Source organism: Anastrepha obliqua, chromosome 1 (assembly GCF_027943255.1).
Source record: "Anastrepha obliqua isolate idAnaObli1 chromosome 1, idAnaObli1_1.0, whole genome shotgun sequence".
In the NCBI taxonomy this organism is placed as follows: Eukaryota; Metazoa; Arthropoda; class Insecta; order Diptera; family Tephritidae; genus Anastrepha; species Anastrepha obliqua.
In genome coordinates, this window is record NC_072892.1 from 91,284,381 (window position 1) to 91,309,457 (window position 25,077).

Genomic DNA, 25,077 nt, shown 5'->3' on the forward strand with positions numbered 1-25,077 from the left:
CCGCTACGTAGATTTCAATAAAATTTATACAGCTTTTGAAAAACATAAAAAACTTGTGCCTGATCGAAGGATTTTTTTTTTCAAAAATTTCGATTTTTTTTTAACAATTAACTGTTGGTTTTTTGCTCTAAAATCTGGAAAAAATTTTCTGAGGCCGCCATTTTGTTCATTTTGAAAAAAAAAAAAAGCTTCGATCAGGCACAAGATTATCTATTAATAAAACTAATTTTTCTTGTCCGATTGGTTTTAGATGAATCTGCAAGGACTTGTGATGTTCACCGCAAGTGACTTCTGGAGAAACGGGCTTCACACAAACAGCGATAACTTTTGCAATTATTAATTTTTTTTTTTGAAATTTTGGTGAAGTCAAGTTAAAACATGATGTTTTTATGCTATGTTTTTATTTTTGTTAAATAAATTAATTAAGTAGCAAAAAAAAATTCGTGAAAATCATCATTTTTTCGGGCCTCTAACTACCCCTAACCCCTTAATGGATTAAAAGCCGATATGCAAGACAAAAGCATGTGAATGAACAAAATTTCTGGTTGACAGCTTTGCAAATCAGACGCATGTTAGACAGTATGCAGATAGGAAAGTTTAATCTACGCATCACGATATTCTAGTTATTTAGGTCTGTTCGTTAGATGTTCCGTTTTGTGTCGTGCATTGTGATAATATATTAAAACTCGTTTATGAAATGTATTTAAATCTTGGGTATGTAAATCAAATGGTTTTTCAATTTTTTTTTTCTTTTTGTGCTTTGATATAGGTTGCAGACTATTTCACAAAAAGATGTGAAGGCGGTTTTTCTTGTGTTTTCAGGATTGATGGGCTTTTGAACTAGTAAAAACTTAGAGTATAATACTTGCTCGCATGTAAAACCAAATCTCTAGCTTTCATTATATGGAGAAAGTACATAAGACCGTAAGCGAAAAAAAAATCAAAAATCAACGCAGTTTTTGAGACACTTCAAAGTTGCATTTTATCAAACTAAAATTTAATGGACGATAAAACTGCATACCCGAAATTGTTCAAAAAGTTTCAATTAAAAAGATTAAAATTTTGTTGATTTTTGTTTTTAATTTGCACTAAATTTGAAATTGAACTTGTATGATTTTTTAGGGAAATGAAATACATTTTCATAAAAACGTTATTAAAATTAAATGAGAAACAAATAAATTATCAAAACTTGTCAACAACTCGCTGTGATATAGTATATGCACATACATATTTATTAGAATTTAGAAAAGTGAACATTTGTGGAGTAACCATTTCAAAACATAATTCACATTTTTATTTTATTTTTTTGATAATTTAGTAATCATCGTATTGAAAAATATTGTTTGAGTGAATCAGGAAATGGGAAAACATTGTTTTAGCCAGTGCTAATTACATTTTACTGATCGTTCCCATGACAGTCGGTTCTACGTTACCGAAAAGAGACCCGGATTTATATCCAGCCAAGGACTGGCACTCCAGCAGCATGTTTATGCTGCTACAACAACAACATTTTACTGATTTCTAAAAGTTGATCAATTTTTAATTAAGTTTTTAATGGATTCATTAAATTTTTAACTAAGATTTTAATGGGTTCACTTTTACATATCCCCAGTTCTCATACACTTTTTGAGCCATTTTAGATTAGTATCTTATTTTTATGCATAAATAATTTACACTGTAGCACATTGAGATTTAAAAAGTAGCTACTCTGGAACTGTGGTTCATTTTCAATATGCATGTATGTATGTATGTATGCTTCGCAGTCAATTCTTATTACATTGCTTTAAATTATGTACTATTTTATTTTGTGTTATTTACTGTTTCTACTATTTAATAAGGAAAAATCTCTGATACAGCTGCTTTAATGGAAATTCGTTGAAGTTCAGTCGCCGAGGCGCACTGAACACGGTGGCATTGCAATGTTAGTTTGCGTTTCACTTATGCGTTTATATTGTTTCAAATTTTATGTTTATACTCTCATATGCATGTATATATGTATGTATGTATGTATGCATGTATGCATGTATTTTTAACATTTAATATTTCAATATGGCTGGTGGTTGTAGGAAGCTATAAATTGTATGCTATACTTAAATCTCAATACTCAAGTTTCATATTGCATTTAACACATTATCGGCGTATGTATGTATGTAGCTACCATTTATCATTTAACTATATATGTGTATATAGTATATGTAAATTCTACTGTTTTTTTAGCAAGCTTTGTTTGGTTTCACAATTCACTTTAGTTGCTTTTAAATTTATTTATGAATGCATTTATGTATGCACCAAAATGTTATATTTTCTTTATAAGTAAGCGCATTTTATAGTAAATATTTTTTCATGGTAATTTATTTTTACAAACAACAATTACAACAGCTCAAAAGTTTCATTGTTATCAAAAAAGAAAAATAATAATAACAACAGGAAAAATAAAAAATTCATAAAAATATATTTATGTGTATGCGTTTACATGGATTCTAATATGTATATAAGAAAGAACGTGTGTCGTTATATAGCTAAAAGTATGTAAAAACGAATCATAAGGAAAATCTATTTTTATGCATTTAGCATTTTTGTATGTTTATTACAGAGATGAATGTAGTAAAAATATAAGTAAGTAGCTTTTTATAATTACTATTATTCTTTTGCTGAATTGCATTGTGTATGAGTTATGCGCACCGTCGCTGTGCATGGTTCGCTTTTTATGTAGTCATTTATGAAGGCATTTATGAATGTATGGTATATGTAGTATGTATGTATGTATGTCTATATGAATATACAGTATATTAAAGTTATTGTTCCAATACTAGTCGTACAATATTTTTGTCAACGTACGTATTTATAACATGTTTATATGCAGCATATTTTTCTGCTCTATAAGTATAATTGTTACATTAATTATTACATATTAAAAAGTTATGTTTCATCGTTTAATATTTTGTATGTATTTAAAATGACTAGGATATCTCAGAACATGACATTGGCGTACAACCAATCAGAGCAATTGGAAAATTCTTGACGTGCGTTTGCCATTGCGATGACAATTGGAAGAATTTCACACCAGTCCATTCTGTGCCGTCGATGAATACTGCAAAGAGATTAGTTAAAGAACTTTTAATGTTGTTTAAATACAATTATTAATTGACAATAAAAAGATAAGTATGCAGAGCTCATGAAACGTGAAAGCCCCGTACAAAATATGCTTAAGTAAAGTGCCTTCAAAAGATAATTGTTCAATACTAATGGTTTTCTTTGACAAATTGAGTGCCGTATCGCATGCTTTTAGGCACTACAGGTATTGTGCTTTTGCATGCATCACTACTTGAATATTTTTATGTTTTTAAAGGAAAATCTGCTTGGGCTCCCGTGAAGATTTTCTTCAAGCCCGCTTGCCACTCAATGTGTTAAGAAAAGTTCTAAAAAATGCCTTGAAAAGAAAATAGGTCTATTCATGACGCAAATAATTTGCAACAATTGTTACAAATTATCCAGTTTTGGTGTTCATGTATCCAAAAACCTTGCAAAGTGGGGGGAAGTGAGAGAGCATAATTACATTTCATTTTGAGGGGAAGTTTTTGCTGGATACATTTTTGCTTGTAGGAATTTGCAAGTGAAAAAAACAACTGATCGCAAAGTAAAAATAAACACGAATTAAAAATCAATCAAAAAATCAATTTTTTTTCTCAATGTACATATATTTAAGAATACACACAGAAAATTTAATATCATCCCGGTGAATATTTTCGAAGTTACACCCAAATTTGAAAAGGCGTTGCAGAGTAAAGTAAAGTTCTTTTCAAACTTTAAAGGCGTTTTCTCAAAATGGTGTTTTCAAAGTCGGTGACCAACATTACTCGAGAACTGCTAAACCGATTAGTCTCAAATTTTAACGATTAACGATTTTTTATGGCCGGAATTGGATGGTATTGATCTGGACAAGGTTTATTTTCAACAAGACGGTGCTACGTGCCACGCAAGCAACGAAACCATTGATCTCTTACAGGAAAAGTTTCCGGACCGTGTTATCTCTCGAAGAGGTGATCACAATTGGCCACCGAGATCTTGTGATTTTACACCTTGAGACTTTTTTCTTTGGGGCCACGTGAAAGAGGACATAGGGCAGCCACTTTGCAATTCGGTTATGGAAAATTTCATGAAAAGGATTTGGCCTTGGAAGCGTGGTCGTGGTGGTCATTTGCCGGATGCTATTTTCCACTATTAACGGCATACCTTCCTTTTCATAATGAAATAAATATCCGATCATTCCTTCTTTGAATATCAAAATAACACCTCTTATTAAAAAACCCTATATATTTTAATTAATTAATCGAAGATTTTTTTCTCAACGATAAATATATTTTCTTATAAACAATTTAAGACCGAAATTTTGATCAAAAATCATTTTTTTTTTTTTGAGAAACCGCCATTTTGTAAAAAAATTGTTTTTGCTTATTCCTTCGATGAATTACTAGATTTAACATTACTTTAACGAAATCTGTTTGGTTTTTTAATTTCAGAGGATCCAGTTCAGAGATATAGTGGTCACCGCAAAACGAATTTTTGCGAGGAGCTCCTGGAGATCAGTTATAATTCCTTTCCAAATAAATATTTGTACTAATACTAAGTCTTTAAATGCAGCAAAAAGATAACATAATATGTGTACCAATTTTTAGATCAATAAATTTAAAGGTTTCCTCAGAAAATTTTTTGGAAAATTCGCTTTTCTTCGGCCTTCTAGTTGTATATAACCCCTTGAGTCAAAAGCTTAATTTAAATATAATGGTGATTAAAATGGAGAATGTAGTAGTAGTAGTATTTATTGAAAATAAAGTAAAATATACAAAATTTGATAATTGCTTATTCTAGTATTAATATTAAAAATATTTACAATAATTTAACAATAATGGCGTGAGCCGTTTGTGGATTTATTTTTCGTGCAATACAGTTATTCGGTTTACGGTTTTTAAAACTCGTTCAACTCTTTTATTAGAAATCTCTGTATCTAAAGGTATATTTTATAAAACGAAAAATTTATCCCAATGATAATTTTCGCCATTGAGAATCTAATCAGTTGTAAATCATTTCAGGTAAATTTTCCGAAAAAGACTTTTCTATATTCTCTTAATATTGAGCAGCGCGCCAAGAAATGTGCTATGTTTTCAAGATCGTCTAAATTACACATTAAGCAAGTTTTATTTTCCGTGTCAAATCTGTTGTTATTTAATATTAACATGTCACTTCTAGTCCTCCTTATCCACATGCTTGATTTTAAGTCATATTTTTAAATAAACCAGACCTTTTGACCAATCTTTTGCCCTGTGTGCCAAGGTAAACGACTACCTCACCTGCCTTTCTCGCTTCTTCACTGCGAGGAACCTACAACTTTCCCCCACTAAGTCCACGGCGACCCAGGTGGTGAACAAAAGAGGTCAAACTGCAACTTAAGGTAAAAGTCGATGACACACCAATTCAGACTGTTAACAACCCCAAAATCTTGGCGGTTAACTTAGACAGTTTGCTCTCCTTCTCAGCGCACACAACCGCTATTACCACTAATGTCCAGAATCGCAACAAGGTCCTCAAATCGCTTGCCGGCAGCACTTGGGACAAACACAAAGAAATGTTGCTATCGACATTTAAAACAATAGGCCGGCCGGTTCTTAACTATGCTGAGCCTGTCTGGTCGCCTGGAACCAGTGATTCGCAAGGGACAAAGCTACAGACTTGTCAAAACACTGCCATAAGGACTGCGACAGGATGCCTACTGGTGTCCCCAATACAATATCTATGATATATGACGAGGCCCATATGGTCCCTGTGAAGGAGCATAGTAAACTGCTCACATGCCTCATCACACCCACTCATCTAACACCCCTCTCCCTCTGACCCCACCTGTCGAAACAGAAAGTTTCCTGGTCCTACCATTAGACGAGCTAGACTAAGACCACCGGATTACACGGACAGGGCAAAGTAACTGCTACAACAACAACAACAACTAATCTAATTCCTTAAATATCCTACTTGACGGCTTTTGTCTGCACACATTCATCATTGGCTGGTGTGGTTTTTTAAAAGCAAATTTGCATCTTCTATCCAGCTTTCCGATTGTATGTTATCTATTCGCCAGATGACCTCGTTTTTACTAAACAAGATCTTTGAATCTCTAATCCAGAAGCCTTTTTTTAAAACAATTTTGGACAGATAATGTGGCAGTCGATTTTTTGAGTACACAAACAAAATTCAGTGCATATACTTAAGGAACAGTTCTAAAGTGAACAAATGATTTTCTTGCATACCGGTTTCCAAAAAAAACCGTAGCTTCAGAATTCGCTTCACAAAATACTTTTGCAGTGTATCAACTTCTTCAAACAACCCAAAACCCCACACCTGTGCTGCGTATGAACGTATGTATATTGAACGACAAACTGCAAAAACAGTTGCCATTTAGCTTGAATGGAAATTTCTTTCTTTTTTAAAAGACAAGTCCACGAAGCATTAATACCATTTTTTGCTGCAGCTGTTCTGTTTTCAACATGTTTCTTAAAATTCATCTGAGGTGTTTTTTCCACTCCTAAGTAAGTATATAAAAACACAGTCTGTATTTCTTCTTTACTATAATACCATTTCTCCTCTTCATTAAGTTTCCCACCATGGAGAATGTAATTAAATGTGTTTTAGAAGTTGAAGTTATATAATATATTAAATAGGAATCGGCCAAATGATGTAAAAGTATGTACTTCTGAACCACAGCCTCCAGTCACTGTTGCTGCAGTTTTCGAAATACAAATCAAAAGCATTGAAGGTATATTTTGTGTTTATGCTTGTACCTTTTGGCTATTAACCAATTTGGAAATATATAAACATGCGTGCATTTTTTTTTGCGATCAGTCGAACATGACAGGTAACATCAGTTTTGTCCATCTGCAGCCTCTCTCAGCATGCCAACTTCGCTTGGTAAGTAACCCGTTTGCTAACCGTTGCTTTGATGGCTGCAGAAGGGAATTGAGGTGGTTCAACTGAAAAATTGTTTACTTTTTGTGATTTTTCCCGCCAACAATTTAATTAGCTGTTCATAAAACTTGCAAATAGTTACTGGTTTTGCGTTCATGTGCTTTTTTTGATAATTTTTTCTTTGAGAGCGAATTCTAGGAAACTAAGTCAGTCGCAAGTTACTGGACAGTTTTTACATGGACAGACCTAATATTCCAGTAAAAATGCTTACCTTTTAACAACCAATACTCCGCAACTATGTTCAAACGAAAAACGACCTATTCTGTAAATTCTAACCAGAAACTAAATTTCTGAGAACTCACGGTTGTTATTTCAGTTGTTAAAGTAAGAAAAAAAAATAGGTAGTTCAAATTCCAAGCTATAGCACATTGAGTGTCATATCCTTGCCATTTTTAAAGTAAGCCTATATTTGCAAAATAAATTTTGGTCGAAGTTCCATTGCACTATGATAATTTTTCCGATTTTACCGGGGCATGTCGTACAAAAGCATGTGACGTATACTATAAAAGCAGTTATAAAATCCGAAATTAAAAACAAAATAAGTAAAGATCGGGAATCGCTCAGAAATCAATATATACTACTTTCACGCCGCTTTTTAAGAGTATCCTGCTTGGGCTCCGGTGCAGATTTTCGACAAGCCCGCTTGGCATTCAATGTGTTAAGAAAAGTTCCCAGGAAATTACCTTGGAAATATAGTAAAAAGGATTTGCGATTTAAATAAGCTATTTCGATATTTATGGGAAGATTTTAACTTTCATTCCAACAGCTTTGAGATGTAAAGTATATCGGACTCGCTCTTCAACATGAAGAACAATATATATGTCATATAATATATACATATGTATATATGTATAGGATATTCCAATTTCGCGTACCTTTTGAAAAGAGTTTTGTTTTGCCAACTGTCACGGGACTAGGTGCCTTTTTTGGCCGACATTAACTAAGTAAAAAATCTACACTTTACTGTATGCACCTAAAGCTTTGGTGTATGTAGATGGTATAGATACTGACATTGACTGACTCCCCACGACTAATTTTATTATAATTTTATTATAAATTACAGCAAGAAATGTTTTTGCTGAGCATCGGATTATTTTTAATTCAAGAATAATGATTAAGAATAGCATAAAAATGTTTAATTAAATTAAAAAACAAATTCAAGTTCAAAAATATATATTCTTAGTAAGTTTCTTATGTTTACCGATGTTAAACAGAAAACCAAAATGGATTATTGTGTTTTTAGATGCCTAGTATCAAAATGTATGCATTAAAACAACAAAAAGCCAGACAAAAGTTTTTTTGTGCAAAATTACCAATTTCATTAAAAATTTATAGGTCCGCGGTAATATTTCAAAAATATACTTTCTTGATAATAAAAATGTGGAAAGACCCTGAATACCGTCCTTTTTTAATAAATTTTTAACGGTAACGGTCCTTTTTTAATACATTTTTAACGTTTTATTCCACTAATAAATGTTGCGGTTACTTTTAATGTTATTAGGTCGTTTTAGATCTCAATGCCCAACCAGTTCGCGTGTGTTAATTGCCCGGCACAAAACAAAATTTATCCCGTATCGTTTTGGCGAAACTAAAATGTAACGTTTGGATGCAATTTTTATATTTAACGGGTGATTTTTTAGCTATTATCTTTTTAAACAATTGGTTTAAACAGCTGACGAACGTGTTTTGTTTCACTGTCAAACATCTTCAGTTTGGTCTATAATTTAACCATGAATCGTCTTACAAACGAACAACGCTTGCAAATCATTGAATTTTATTATATAAATTATTTTAAATGATCAACCAACCAAGGACTGGCGGCCACCAGGTGCGTGACTACCATTCGGTAGTGATCGGATTCAAAACTCCTAAATAATAGAAAAGATTTTTTCTAATAGCGGTCACCCCTCGGCAAGCAATGGCAAACGTCCGAGTGTATTTCTCCCATGAAAAAGCTCCTCATAAAAACCTTTTGTGGCATAAAACTGTAGCATCAAGATGCACACCACAAGCGGAAGGAGGAGCTCAAAGAGTGAAAGCGCCAATTCCATATACATATGTATGTAACCAAGGACTACTCAACTTGCTCAAAAATTACGCAGCCCTAGAAAATCCATGTTTTAAAATTTATTGTAAACTGGCAAACCTTATTAATTCAAATTAATTTTTAAAATATTAGAGAGCAGATTTATAACTGTGCATACCTTTCAAACACATAACTATACTTAATTACTATTCTGTTAAATACTTGAAAACTTAATTTCCAAACTCACCTCTCAACGGTACTGGATGCGACGGTTTCGGCGAGCAAATTAGGCGCGCCACGCCTTCGACGCATTGCTCCTTTTCGAGATCTCGATCTTTTTCTTTTTTCTTGCCCAGACGCATTACTGTAATTCAAAATAAAAGAGAATTAATTAAATGTGAACTACTTCTATAATATTGTACTACATCACTAGACCACCACTTACTTTGCTTTTGTTTTTTTTCTTTAGTGGCGAAATTCACCGTCAACCCATGCGACATCTCGCCCAGTTGAGCATTCTGCGGTAGCCGCCAAACCTGTAGATTCCTAAACGTGCTCTTAATGCTACTCTTGCCACCCTGATCACCACTACGTGTGATGCTCTTCTCCTTGGGTGTGTAATCACCCGGTCGCATAATAGGCCAATAGTCTACTTGCAGCTCTACTGACTCGGGCGCATCATTCGCCTTCGCTGGTAGTGTACTTATTGAATCACCGCCACGATCGCGTAGCGCATTCGCCGAAGAGGGTGGCGTATGCTGGGGTGGTGAGATACGACCACTTTGTGGTGGCGAACCGGATGGTGCATTATTGCTTCCACCACCTCCGCTGCTACCACCACCGGGCATATTCGTAACATTAGCATTTCCAATGGGCATGGCACTCGACATATTCAATCCTTGTTGAGCACCAGTACTGCCAGTTTGTGCAGCATTCTCATCGAGATCAAGTGATACCTGTGGACCTTCCAGGTAGCCAATGCGTACGTCCTATAGAACCAAAGGTATACAAATACATATACCAGAATTTTTGTGTAAAATATTTTATTGATACTCACACTGACGAATGGCACAAATATTTGACATGAATCTTCGTCCTTATAATTGACCATGGCCTCGGCGATAGGAATCTGTGTACATGGGCCGGCTGCGTGCAAATAACGCTGTATGCGTTGCACCATCTCCACAATGTCCGATTTATTAGCCGTCACCGAATCACCGAGCGTCGTTGATAGCGCCGACGCGTTCACTGTTGTCACAGCGCTAACTGCCGCTGCAGTCGCCGCTACGCGTTCACACAACTGATACCAATTGTCCGAACCAAACATGGCACCATATGTTAAATCGATTTGGCTGAGATAACGCGCAATCGTGCTACCGCTACCTATGGGCACAATATAAAAACGCAAATGATTTAGCCAATCTGGCGGGCGCACGCCCATCAGCTCAACGTAGTGGCGTAAAGCGGCACCCTGCAACCAATCACCGCCCAAAAGCAAAATCTTCACCGTATTCGGAGGCTTTGCATTCGAATTGCAGCTGCGAAGCAAAACAAACCATCATTTAAAAGAGAATAAAATTTCTGCAGCCAATTGAGACTTACTATTTCTGTATTTTGCCCATCAACGCCTGCAGCACCGCCTTCACTTCTGCTGTGTTTTGTGGCACAAAAGCCGGCTTGAAAGAGTTCCCCAACAATGTTGTTAGCTTAGGTATTAATGCGCTGCCACTTAGCGCCTCAGGTGGACTGATTATTGTGACCACATCGGGCAACACTGTGTCTTCGCTGGCGAATATGCGGCTCAGCTGGTCAAGCAACATTTTACGCGGCTCCACATTCGTCGGTGACAGACATGTTTCTAATACTGAACGCGGCTCAGCCGATAAGCTGAGCGTCTGCTTTTTCTTGCCCATCCCCATAGCACCACCACTACTACCGCCAGCGCTTGGTGTATTGCTTGATGTACGAAAGAGTCGCGAACGCTTCTCACTAAAGGTGAATGCGTTGCTGTTGTTGCCGCCACCGCTCACTGGAGTCAATTGTTGTTGTTGCTGTTGCTGCAATAATTGCAGACGCATATAGTCTTTATCGGTGCGTGGTGGACTATTTTGTGGGTCGGAATTCTGACCATCGGTATTGAAAGCATTGCCCTCATTGCCAGAGCTGTCGTTGCGATAGTCAGGCGGACGATCTGAGAAGAAAAGCGGCAAGTCAATTTTAATGGAAAACAAGAATGTGTTGCAGATATACATATGTAACAATGAGGCACACACACATATTTATGGATTTAAAAAAAAACTAGAGGTCGTACAAAGAATTAAAATATTATTGATAATTTTATTAGCTAACCATGAATACATTAAAATACTATGAGAAGAATAAAAAGAAACTTAGCCTCAAAAAAGTATGGATAATTTTGGTAAATAGTAAAGATGGTTGCACACTTAAATGTTATCGTAAGTCGTTAGTTGATTAAAATTTAGATTACCAAACTACATTTACTAGCGTCTTGGAATTTTTACTACCAGAATTACTAGTGTTAAATATTCGTAATACAATTCTAATTCCAAAACATGCCTAAATTCAAAAAGTATTTGATCAATTAGCCCATGTTATAATAAAAAAATTACCATTTTTTATAGAGAAAACCACATAAAAAAATTAAAAAATTAAAATCAAATTAAATACATACAAGGTGGTGTAAAACTTTTGTTTTTGAATAACTTTTTTACTAAATAAAAAAATTGTGGGTAATGAAAATCTTTATTTTGAACGATGGAGCGCGCTTGACTTTTTGTATACTGCAGCTGTCTAGTCACAAGTGTAAAATATGTTTGACGTATGACACCATTTGTAAAAATTATACATCTTTCGATAGGGTGATTAATTTTGCGCCACCTTGTATTTATTTGGTTCTTTTTAATTTTTGGTAAAATTTTTAAACATTCGTGGAGAGAAATTAAAAGAGGAGATTAAATAATATCGATCTGCAAACATTTTATACCAAATTTACGGAAGAGAGAATTTTCGCCAACGGAATTCAATGATAATTTTTATTTTATAGAAGAAAACAAAATAAAAAATATGTATATAAAAGTGTCTAACTTTTCCCATAGCACAAATATAGGGGTAGCCTTCCTAATGTACTCGTATAGTGGATCTCCTACCGTTTCAGGCGAAAGCAAAATTCTGACATTTTAATTTCTTAAAAATGCTTCTTTAGGTTGTATCAGCTCTTAACCTCCAAAGGGCCTATTTCAAAACCAAAAAGGAAAGTGGAAGAGTGTAATGCCTTCCCGCACATCATTTATGATAGTTACGATATTAAGTTGTAGTGGATTATGGTTATATGGAATCAGCACTAGCACCAACAGCACTAAAGGCACTACATATTTAGAAATAGCTCGGACCAGTTTTCTTACACTTCTATTTTAATGAAAATGGACTTAATTACTCCAATAGATACTGTTTACTGTACGAAATGGCTCCAACATTGTCTCACAGAAATTTTTACCCAAATGTAATCATCAGGCTTAAGCGCTTACACGATTAGAGTTTTGAAGGGGTGAAGTCTAAGATCATTCCTCAATATTTCATACACAATAGTGCAGCGGTTACGGACAAACTTTAAATTTAAAACCTAATTCTGCCACTGGACACCCCATATAACACAGTGCTTTGGCTTATGAGGATTTTTTAAAGGACCTCAAATTTTCAGTTAAGATCTAGCATTGAAAAAATTGTTCTAATTTTATAACTTTATTGTTCTATAATTTTATTAACAAAATGTGCCTAATCTACTACTACAAGAACTGCTATGCTCTATTCGGATAAAAGTTGAATAGCTGCATTAATATACAAAATATACATATGATATATACAAAACTCGGGTGTAGAATAGTCTAAGTAAATAAGGAAAATCACATTCTATGCCCATAGGCCACCTTAGTCGTATATCTGCCAAACCCGGACATTTACAGAGAAAGTGCTCAATAGTCTCCTTCTCTGGAAGGTCCGCACAGCTTCTGCAATCGGGGTTAAATGGTAACCCTAGCTTTGCCGCGTGTGTGCCGATCGTCCAGTGACCGGTAAACACAGCTACGCGTTTGGAAATTGAATGACAAGGAGTCCAAAGGTCTTTCTGAGTCCTCCGTACATTGTACTTGGGTCAAAGGGTTTTCGAAATACCACATGAAGAAATGGAGCTCTATCTTTTCAGCGCTTTCCTGAGAAATAATTTGTGCAGTTCCCCTTTAACAACTGTCAGGGGATGCCGATGCCCCGGTAGGAGGTCCCTGAGGCCAATTCAATCCCCTTCCTGGCAAGCTAATGTTCCTATATCCTGGAACCCAGATTAGAGAAATGGTACCTGCACACTCAAAAGATTTGATCTCCTCCTTACAGGAGTTTACTAGACTTCTGCTTGAAAAGCACTAGTAGTTAACGGCAGATTAACACATTCCCGCCGGCGCTGTTATTCATGGTCTTCGCCCATGTTTAAGTCTTTTCGCTCTATCGGAAGCGATTGCAGGTCATAAAACGAAATTTTTTCATAAGGGTAGTCGTTTATGACATCTCATCTCATAGGTACCGTTTAATAAAGTACCATTGGTGGTACACGCCGCCTCATGAAGCAATCTTGCGCGGGTCACCGCTGGTACACGCCGCCTCATGAAGCAATCTTGTGCGGGCCACCGGTGGTACGCGCCGCCCCATGAAGCAGACTTGTGCGAGCCACCGGTGGTACGCGCCGGCGTGAACGTGTTAAAGGAGACAGATAAATTAGCTGATTTAGAGAAAACCCCCCCTCGATCCAATCTTGCCTATTTGGAAATATTGCCCTAGCGCGGTCACAGTAGGGAACATCTCAGATATATCGAATACCTGAAAAAATGTTAGCTCTTACTTCAAATATTTTAACTATTCTGAATTTTATTTAAAATTATTCCGAGTCTATTAGAAGCGATATGAATACAATATTTCCATAACAAAAGGTTATATCTGCGTCTAACTTAATATATGGTTTATTTTAGGGCATACATAAAAGTTTACCGAAAAACAAAAATAACCTCGAACCACTGCAAATGAATTGTGAACACAACTAAAATACGTTGTAGCTTTTTGTAAACAAATGGAACAAAGTAAATACAGAGGTAGAAGGTATGATTAAAGTACACAGCAAAAGGTAAGCAAGCGATTTAGCTGACCGACAAACTGACTAACTGACGCGACTGATTGACCATACTACGAATTTTATGGGAAATGTAATTAATCATAACGTCGAAAAATGGAAGCTACGCAGTGAAAGAAATTTCGAAACAAATACAACAGCACTCTGTTTACTTAATTAATCATAGGAATGGAGTTGGGAAAATATATTGCATTTATGTACATACTTATGTGCATATGTATAAATAAACTAAAAATATGGGCAGTCGTGGCAATGGAGTGCGTGTTTAACTTAACTATGTCCTGATTATTAGGAATTAGGCAATTTCACGTTAGAGCGTTATGAAAATATTGAAATTAAATAAATAAATTTATTCTACAAGTTTTATTGGTCATTAAATGCAAAGAAGTTGCTAAGCTAATTGTTCTAAAGCGGTTCTCGTACTCAAATCTGCATGTTTTAACCTTTAAATCGAATATTTGAGAATTAAAGAAGTCATATTTCGAAAAAAAAAAAAAAATTGTTACAAAAAATGTGTTCCTTGAAATATACCTCGGTTTACTCATTTCTATGAAATATGTGCTCGAAGTACTGCACTCGCTAAATCAGTTTATGCGTTTAGGAGTGGACAGGATTTTCAAAAAAAATTTCGCTTCTTTGCATTTTCTATACTATAATCCTACGAAAATGTTCGCTGAAAATTTAATGTCAATTGAAAGAATGGTATCCAAAATATTCACCCCCGATGGTCACGTTGAAAACACTGTAATTCAACCTGATGGATTTTAATACAATGAAATGTATTTTACAACAAAAAAGTTACTTTGATTAAGTACTAGATTTACTACATATTAAATTCAAGAAATTCCTTTTATTAATTTTAGATTAACCAGTACAAAGTGCAAAGCACTACTTGTGAGAGGGGACCAACGAAGATGGCTATAAATTCGTCCGAATATTATTATTATATATTTTTTTTTATTTGATCTCGGTATTACGCGTATAAAAAACCACAAATTAAATTGCCTTCAAAACAAAAATATAAAAAATACTAATTTGCTTCTGACTACCCCTATTAAGCTCTCATATGCACGGGAATCTTTATTTTGACCTTTACGGGCTGCTCCATTGCTTGTCTGTGTGTGTATCTAGTTCACAAGTGTCGAATATGATTGACCTACGACGCCATTTGAATAAATTATAATGTTTCGGATAGGGTGATTAGTCTTGCGCCACCTTGTAGAAAAGATTGCGCACAAAAAAAATGTTTCTCAAAGATACTCTTTAAATTTGTCCTATCACCAACAAAATTACACACCTATTTTTTATTTTTTTAATATTATTATTCTGTTCTTACTTAATACTTATTAAATATTTATATTAAAAAAAGAAAGGAGATAAATATAAATATATATATATTATATTTCAATTTTTAGAATTTTTGCTGGTTTTCTGTAGTGTTCTTGTAAAATAAACTACATTTTTTAATTTTTTTTTAATATCATATCGTAAGTTAGCATTTCTTTTTTTTTTTTTATTTGTGAAGGAATAATTTGTGGAAAAAATATTAAGAATATCTTATAGGAGGAGCAACACAAATACATAGCACAAAATATAGCCCTTTTCCAGAACTCTATAAATCTATAGGAATAAGCCTAAAAATAATATATTATCGTATACTAAAAGTTACTTTTTTTTAGAAAGTGTTGGCTAAAAGGACGGGACAGATATTTTCATAATATGTATTAATACATTTTGAGTCTGAAGCATGGGTTTGATCTCAAAGCTATTCACAGCTAGCTCATTCTCAAGCAAAAGCTGCAGCTCGTGCCCAATTAGGTTTATATTGAGCTTGTTGGCTATGCATGGCTTGTTTAGATCCAAAATTGACTCTCTCGCTTCAGTGAGAATGAAAAGGAGTAAAGGACAACGAAAATAAATTCCTATAAATCAGCTTATCGTGCCTGTCTTATTAGGATGGCGCAGTATAACGCAGAAGTTTGGGCGTTGACAATATCCGATGAGGAACCCCTAGAATATAGATTTTGCGGAATAGTTTTGGACTTCTGCCTGTTGGGTTCTATCGTAGGAGATGAAAAAATAAGTTTCACGACGGCATAGACATGGTGCGACGAAAAATGATCCAGCGGCTCGGCTGGCTAAGTTATGTCGTCCGAATGGACACAGATTTTGCGATGCGGTACCAGCTGATGGTAACAGAGGACAAGGAAGGCTTTGTAGAGGTTGGACGGAGGTGGACTTGGCTTCACTTGGTGTATTCAACTGACTCCGACTGACACGCTTTCTTAAACTCGGCCAAAATCGCTTAGGCGGTTATCGCGCCAATCAAAAAGAAGAGAAACTATATATATATATATATAATTGGCGCATACACCCTTTTTGGGTGTTTGGCCGAGCTCCTCCTCCTATTTGTGGTATGCGTCTTGATGTTGTTCCACAAATGGAGGGACCTACAGTTTTAAGCCGACTCCGAATGGCAAATATTTTTATGAGGAGCTTTTTCATGGCAGAAATACACTCGGAGGTTTGCCATTGCCTGCCGAGGGGCGACCGCTATTAGAAAAAACTTTTTCTTAATTTTTAATCTTACACCGAGATTCGAACCGACGTTCTCTCTGTAAATTGCGAATGGTAGTCACGCACCAACCCATTCGACTACGGCGGCCGCCTTTAGAATTACTTTCCAGAAAATTAAATGTTGATCAAAGATGAGGCTAAATTCATATTCCGAAAACCTGCTATAAAATAAATTTTCGATGAAAAAGTTAATAAACAAAAACTGGAACTGAGTGCCAAGCCTCTTAGAGAAATTACTTAACACTGCAAAAGTCGACAGCCTACCCAAATCATGCAGTACAGAAAAGTGATAGTGAGGCTCTTTATTCAATTAAATATCTATTTATGAAAAGCTGTACTCGATATTGGCTGTAAATTGAGTAAATAGTAAATGTTGACTTTAATTGGGTGGGTATCACTTTGATGACAAGTGTAATGAAAGGATCGAAACACTTTGCAGCATTTTTATAATTCCGCAACTCTTAAAATTTAATCGGTATGAGTAATAGAGTTCAAAAAGAATTTCATATACAAATTAGTTCTAAATATATAAAAGGTATTCTACTGCTACAAAACGATAATTTTAATTCGGCTATGGATAAAAAAGTTAGTAACAACATGACAAAAGTTAAAAAGTTCTACTCAAATAACTAAAAGTTATCATGTATGCATTTAATACTTATAAATGTAATGTCATTAAATTTTCTATAAAATATTAATTTGTTTTCAACGAAGAGCGAGTGATAAGCTGGCATTCCTATAAAAATAAATATTAGCCTTGGTATTGGAGAAATTGTTTTTTACTAAAAGGTGTTCTCCAAAGTAAACAGAATTTCAAGTGAGGTTATCTGAGGCAAATACATTTCCAAAAGGGACATAAATGCTTCACTTATGCAATGCAAAAAAAGTTTATATCGTTTTTAAGAATACAAATGGAGTTCAATCGGTTCCAAAATAAGCATCAAATAAGAACGTATAAAGGCAACTCGGCTTGTTCTACTAAAACTCGGGTAATATTTCCCCACACAAAAATCCGATAAACACCAATTAGAATAAATTTTTAAGCAATTCGTTCTTTGCGCAGTTAAATGTCTGTTTGTATTCGTTGGTTCCTAAAAAGCTTCAGCGCTTCAAATAATCAGGAGGAATCATTTCTTGAGCTAGTTTGATCTTGTAAGGCAGTTGGGACGAGAAAATTGATTTTTGTGAACGGAGTTGACGTTCTTAACATATTTCCTGATACTTCCTGGTGCGCCCAGTCGACAGAGGTTGATTTAGATTGCATGCAATTTTTTACGTTTTTAGAGTAAGCGTATATTTGCAAGAAAATGGGTTCTAATTTTCGTAGCGCTGTGACGAATTTTATGACTCCAGTTCCATCATATAAGAGTATGCTGTGCAAAAGCTTGCGCCAACCACTTATCAAATTCGGTAGTATCGACTGTTCAACAATTTCCAAGCGTTGCTCGTTCGTTAACTTCAGCTTAATAAAAATGTAAACCTTGAATGACATATTGACCCTAACTTGATCATACAAAATTTAAAAAAGCGTTTGCATTTAAATAAAAAACTTGTATGTCTCATATTGAAATATCCGTACAGTGGCACCTTTTTATGCCTTTTGCAATTCAGTTTTATGAAACTCTCGCAAAAAGTGCAAAATGTTTATTATGATCGGGGTCATAACCAGGTCAGTCTCACTATTTTAGCAGGGCTTCAGAATTTTCTTGAAATAGAAGAACATTCGACTGTATTGGGATAAAATTTTTCTCCTCCAATTTTTTTCCTTCTATAAGGATTAACTACATAACTCCATAATAGTAACTACAGTCCACGACCGGCTCTTCTTCTTGCGTATGACATATTGTCAGAACTAAAAAGGTTTGATTAAAGGTGATCTCCAACCGATTCATCTTCTTCTTTTGACACATTTGATTGACGAACTTGCCAAATTCTGCTTTTTCAATTATTTTCTGAATAGTATATAGTATATATTATGTTTTCCTTTCCATAGGGCCAACATCTTGCACTTTTAACTTTTGGAAATCTCTTAAAATTTGCGGTCTTTAACTTTAACACTAACACTGTTTGAGTCAGATTTTGTTGAGGGAAGAAGTAGTTGCATAACATTTTTTTGCGTAAAGATATATTTGAAACACTGATGGCGCTGCAGATCATTTACCCCACAAAAAATACTTTTAAGTCGTTCAAACGATTCCAATTTATTTATTTATTTTTTTTTTATTTTTTTTATTTTGTTCTCATTTTTAAAATATCCCATTTACTTTGGAGTGCACCTTTTAAATGAAAATTGTTTGCTCTTTATGATTTATCACTCGCTTCCTACCACCGGCACAGAAAACTCACTGCAAAATACGTAGCAAATGAAACAGAATTCAACAGATAAAAGTTATAGGAATCTAGAAGGGGCAAACATTCATTTAATTTTGTGTGGATTAAGAATTTAGAAGGCAAAGAAATTGGGGTGGAAAAAATTTAAAATAAGTGAAGAGGATTGTGTCAAGTTGAGTGTATAAAATAAATAAAAAAAATCTATGAAAATTGGTAATCAGCAAAAAGGAAACAAAATAAATAATAGAAATGCGAAGAAATGAGAACTAGGATTTTTTTCTCAAGGTCGTGCGCTGCTAATTTCAAAAGGAAAATGGGAAAGACCGATCTAACGAGGTAAAAAGGTAAAAGGAAGTGGTTTAGAAAATTTTATAAGCAAATTTAAAGAAAAATGTAATTAATTTGGTTATTTTGGTGTTTGTTTAATAAAGATTTTGTTTGTTGTTGTTGGGTTGATAAATGTTTTAATTTTTCTTGTTTCTTTTTTGTTTGATGCTTTGGTAGAGAGGAATTACACAGACCTGGTGTTGTTGCCGAATTATTGTTATTGTTTGTTAAATGAATGCATTTTTGTCTAGTATTATCATAATTGAATGACGAATTGGTCAATTGGTCGCTTTTATCCGATGATCTGCGTTCAAAGTTGCCTGCAAAAGAAATCGTTCAAGCCATGCAATTTTCAATCGAAACAAATACAATAATTTAATTAATGCTAATCATAATCAATTACGCCAAATACCAATAAAAAAATACGATTCATTGTTAGATGAATAGATGTGGAGTTTGGATGTATTATGTAGTATGTACTAGAAAATATGTACGAGTATATATGGCATATAAAATAATTTATCTAATTGTATATAAATAAATGTAAATAATGTATTGTACATATGTATATAGAAAATATGTAAATACGTGTACGATTATTCATATAAGTATGTATGCAGTATTTTATATTATTTTGTATATAATTTTTTTGATTTTTTGTTCTAATTTTTACGTCAGATGGCATAGCTCAATAAAAAAATATAATTAATTGATTCATAAATAAAATTCATTTAATTCTTATTACATTCCGTTAGATAGCAATTTCTACTATCACTGCGCTCTATTAGTAATATATACAAAATATAGAACGAGCTCTGAATTACCGTTTGAAAAATTAGTATAATTGGCAAAATGCAACAAACATACATATATTACAAGCTATAATGAATGCGAATGGAATTAAATTATGAAAAACAAAAATGTTTTGTGAATGATACTAATATAATAAAATGTTTAAATGAAATATTGTTTTTTTTTTAGTTATGAAATTATTTTCAAAGTCGTTGCCTTGCATTAGAGAAATCTATACATCCACAATTGCCTAGTAAAAAATTAATAAAAAAAACTTTAGCAAATTTATTGTTGAAAACTGTTAAAGGATGTGGCTATAAATTATTGGCTTTGCATTAATGCACCGTAACCAACGCTCCAACAACAACACACGAAAAACGACAAATCATTTGATTAGCTTTTACGCGCGCTACTGTTCCGACCCGACACAAAGTTTACCCACTTGCATACAGTGGCTGCAAATTATGATGTGTATGCACAATTATTGTCTTTAATGAAACATATATATTTGACGGCCAACTAAACAAAATACTTCACATTTAAATCTTTCCTAAATTTCCTAAATTCTATTTCAATTAAAATCTTGTGTATTAAATCGTAATCAGGAAGTACATTTTTCCAAAGAAGAAACAAAAAAAAAAACAACTCAAAACAGTTTTTAAAAATAAAAAGTAATTTTCAACCTAGGTATATCGGGTGCACTAGAAAGAAAGCTGATTTATATTTCCTAACCGAAAGAAAAGTATTTAAAATATTAATTAATATCAGGTGGGATCATCGGTTCGCACTTCTGCCAAAATAAAGTTGGTGACACCGTCTCTGCCACAGGAGAGCAGTATGGATCAATGACCGAAACTTTTTATGACCGAAATCCATCGGACTCGTTCGTGTAATTGGAGCTATGGAGCAATTTGAAAGATGGTAAATAAATCACCATTCGGCCGCCGTAGCCGTGAATACTATTCGGAAATCGGAGAGAACGTAGGTGCGAATCTCCATGAAACACCAAAATGAAAAAAACGTTTTTTCTAATAGCGGTCGCCCCTCGGCAGTCACTGGCAGGCCTCCGAGTGTATTTCTGCCATGAAAAAGGAGGAGCTCGGCCAAACACACAAAAACGTTGTAAGCATCAACTATAAATAAATCACATAATCAAAAAACAAATAAATAAAATATAAAAAAAATTGAATTTCTTCGACAATTAGTTTCCGTTCTTCTTTTTAAGTAATCATATCAACCTTAATGAAAAACCTTCAATATGTTTATGGACAATTGTTTCATTTAAAAATGCACACGATTTTCTTTAAAACAAAACCTTGAAGATAAAAATAGTTGGAAAATTCCCGACAATATTTACGGGTTGCTTCACTAATCAGGTGTACAGTTATGGGTCACTGTACATATGTATGCAAGTATTTTGAGCCATGTATGGAGAATCGCCTGCATGTGATCTCACACCAACTCAAGTATGGGCATGGCAAGATACTTAGCTAAGTAGTAATAAATGGTCTAATGGCCGTAAAATTGTTTGCAGATGCAGCCATGTGAGTATTGTGTCGGTGCGAAAAAAACCATTGGTTTCTACAGGGTGTCTAAAGTAAGAAAGATAAAGTGGAAATCCTAATAAGGGGTTATCTACAGGGTGGGGCAAACTCGATTCCCTAATGTAAACTGTCCATAATTTTTGACGTAGACGTAAATGCGGCTTAAAGTATGACATTTTAAAAAGTAGACGTCAGTAGAATTCTGACCATGTCGCAGTATACACCTGTCGAACGTTCTGAAATCGTCGAACTTTACATTAAGAATCAGAACTCAATTATTCTGACTCAACGCGCGTTTCGTGCAAAATTTCCTCGGAAAAAAGCACCTGATCCTAAGACAATTCGTGCATTATATGCTAAATTTAAATCTACTGGTATTCTCAGTAATGTGCCACGTCCAATTATACACCGCAGAGCTAGATCAAACATCAATATCACCATTGCACAGGAGCTTTTACAGGAGCTTTTTTTCCAAGTCGATTAGTGTCAAAAAAAAGGTGATTTTGACTGGCCGCCGCGTTCACCTGACTTAACTGCTCCCGACTTTTTTCTGTGGGGATATTTGAAGGGAAAGGTTTACACTAACCAGCCGAAGACACTTACAGTTTTAAAAGAAAATATTCGACAAGAAATTGCAGCCATAGGACCAGATACATTAAAAAAAAGTCATGGAAAATGCAAAAAAACGAGCTCAACTTTGCGTTAAAGAAAAAGGCAAACATTTGCGTGACATCATATTTCACACATAGTGTAATCGAATTCTATCGATTAACATTAGTTAACAAAACCGATTAAACTTAAATCTGTTGTATATTTTTCACATAATATGAAAAAAGAAATAGGTAATGGAGTTTGCCCCTCACTGTACATAAATACATTCGGTCATATTATTAAACAAGAAAAATATGTGTATGAGGCACGATAATGAATAATTTAACCCCTCCACACTGATTGCTTTGTTGACAATCGCATTTAACTGTGTAGCCCATCGTAGCCCATCTATCGTATTTGGTCGATTGTGGCCGTGCGACTGTTAACTTGGCCAATAAAACAAGAAGAAGGAAGTGCGAAGCAAAATTTATATTTACACAATACAGCCTTAGGTAAAATGAAACGTCCCTTTCTTAGCTATACTAAATTAGTCTCGCACCAAAAAATTTAATTCAAAATCTCAGTGTGGGAGCAGTTGAGATTTTCACCACTGATGTACCTCATAAATATAAAACAGGGTTTTTATGCTTGCTTGCGTCTATTTGTCTGCTTATCGGATCTGCCGCTTTTGCTAATTCGATACTTGTTCTATTTAGCTATTTGGAAGTCCTTGTGAATCGTTTTGGTATGCATGTATGTGTGTGCACAAAGTTATTTCGTCCTTCATCTAGCATCAAAGCAACCACTTTCCTTACTCCCTTGCCTACATGCCCTAGTACGATGCTTCCTCGCCATTTTAGCAACAGCATGAACCCTAATCGAGTTGAGGTTACTACGGTGGGTAATACATGCATACATATCGTTAGTGTAGTGGTGACCGGAATAAAGTTACAGTTGAACCAAACAACATTGTCCACTTACAATTTAAACTTGGCTGTGTTTGTTGTTTTTGGCTGTTATGGCCACGACATTGAACATTCTCGGACAAATTCGGCAATTGCTCTTGGTGGAGAGCTTGACCTTAAGCGGAGAAAAGCGGAGACTGTTACTTCCTTAGTGTATGAATGTTTGTGTAGCAAAATAATAAACTGGTTTTGTTTGTGCGAAGGAAAGAAAATATGGAACATGAAAATATGTATGTTGGAAAATTTTGACACTTGCCTATAATAAAATTAGATAAACTGTTTGAGTTTTTTTAGTTTTCCCATAATATTATATATTTTCTGGAACTTATTGTTGTCATATCTAGCAAGCCCAGCAGTAGCTCAGTGGATTCCTAGGAGGAATAGGAGATAGGTAGGAGTTTAACCTGCCACAAAATCCACAACGTAATTGAGCCAAAGTTACGCGGGTTGAACGAGCAGCGGGGTCTTCTGTGATAGGTGTTGATTGAACTACGTTGATTGCATTCAGGGGTCGGGAGTCTAGGAAGTTTGTTGAAGACTCCCAATATATGTCGTTTAATGTCTGTCTGTGAACTAGCGCTGTCTTGGTGTTGATGATGTCGAGCTTGATTTAGAAAATTAATGAAATCGTACAAAAAATAAGCCCACCTTCCATAAAACAGATTGTTTCCACTGTTCATGTGCCGGTGTATCGAGTAACTGTAATAAAACTTGTGATGTCTTAACAAAGCTTGGTGCACATCACATATTATTCCTAAGAAAAGTAAGTTGCTATTTAAAAAGAACCAAATCGGTTAATAATTAGGCCTACTTGCATTTGACAATGATTTTCAAATTTCACCGTTATACACTTTGATCTTGACTCAGCAAGATTTAAACATTAACATTAGTCAGCAACTTTGCCTAAGCAAATGCAGGTATATGCTGGCAGTTTAAATAAGTATTAACCTTCGTTGTTGCTTATCATTCTTTGTTGTATTTTGTGTTTTTGCAATTCTCTTAGCATTCACATCAGTCTTTTAAATCGGTTTGTTTCGTTATTTGCATAAGAATGTTCTTTCAAAAGTCTCATTATAGCAAGTTTTCCTGTTTGTCTTAGTCATTAGCACGCCCCATTGGGTAAACTGCAATTAAAGTGCCGACTGTAAAATCTCAATGTACAGTCACGTACTATGAAACTTTCTGTTCGTAATTTGTCTACCTCTTCAAATGTACTAACACTTGTTAAATTGGCCTAAACACAAACTGTTGTACAAAGCCACAAAAGCTGCCGGCAGCATCACCGATGCCAGTTTCAAATGTGTAATTGTGGCAGCAGGAACCTCGGCAACCATAACAATAAAAAAAAACAACTATGTATCCACTATAGTAATACATAAATTCTGCAAAATTTTACAATGACCAAAGCAATTAAATTTACGGTTAAGTCTAACACACATATATACCATACATGAAATTGTTGTGTGAGGAAATATGTCGGTGTTTATATGCAATACCCAGTTGAACTTGTGAAAAAAAGTTCTGATCCAGTATTAGAGGTATTTCGACAAACGTGAACTAGTAAGCTAAAAAATTAATTATTTAACTTTACACACAAATTTTTCTTCCTTTTTTGGTAATAAAAATGAGTTATTTGACTTTACACAAACTTTAGTTCAAATTTATTTTCGGAAAATTTGTATTAGTAGCTGACTGACGAGTGACCATTAGGGGTGGGAC

At 34.5% G+C, this 25,077-nt stretch overlaps 1 protein-coding gene across 3 annotated transcripts in view; it reads right to left on the bottom strand.

Annotated features, from left to right (window-relative positions):
- Positions 1-2,469: 2,469 nt before the first annotated feature.
- LOC129251201 (phosphofurin acidic cluster sorting protein 2) overlaps positions 2,470-25,077 on the bottom strand; it is a 92,782-nt gene continuing 70,174 nt past the window's right edge. For 2 of the 3 annotated variants that reach the window (XM_054890567.1, XM_054890564.1), the window contains exons 5-10: positions 19,661-19,786; positions 10,643-11,231; positions 10,098-10,578; positions 9,486-10,029; positions 9,288-9,404; positions 2,470-3,091 (exon numbers count right to left, since the gene is read on the bottom strand). In XM_054890567.1, the coding sequence (XP_054746542.1) occupies positions 2,961-3,091; positions 9,288-9,404; positions 9,486-10,029; positions 10,098-10,578; positions 10,643-11,231; positions 19,661-19,786 (1,988 nt within the window). In that variant the 3' untranslated portion in view covers positions 2,470-2,960. The remainder of the gene's footprint in view (positions 3,092-9,287; positions 9,405-9,485; positions 10,030-10,097; positions 10,579-10,642; positions 11,232-19,660; positions 19,787-25,077) is intronic. The other variant, XM_054890571.1, reaches the window with a different exon arrangement.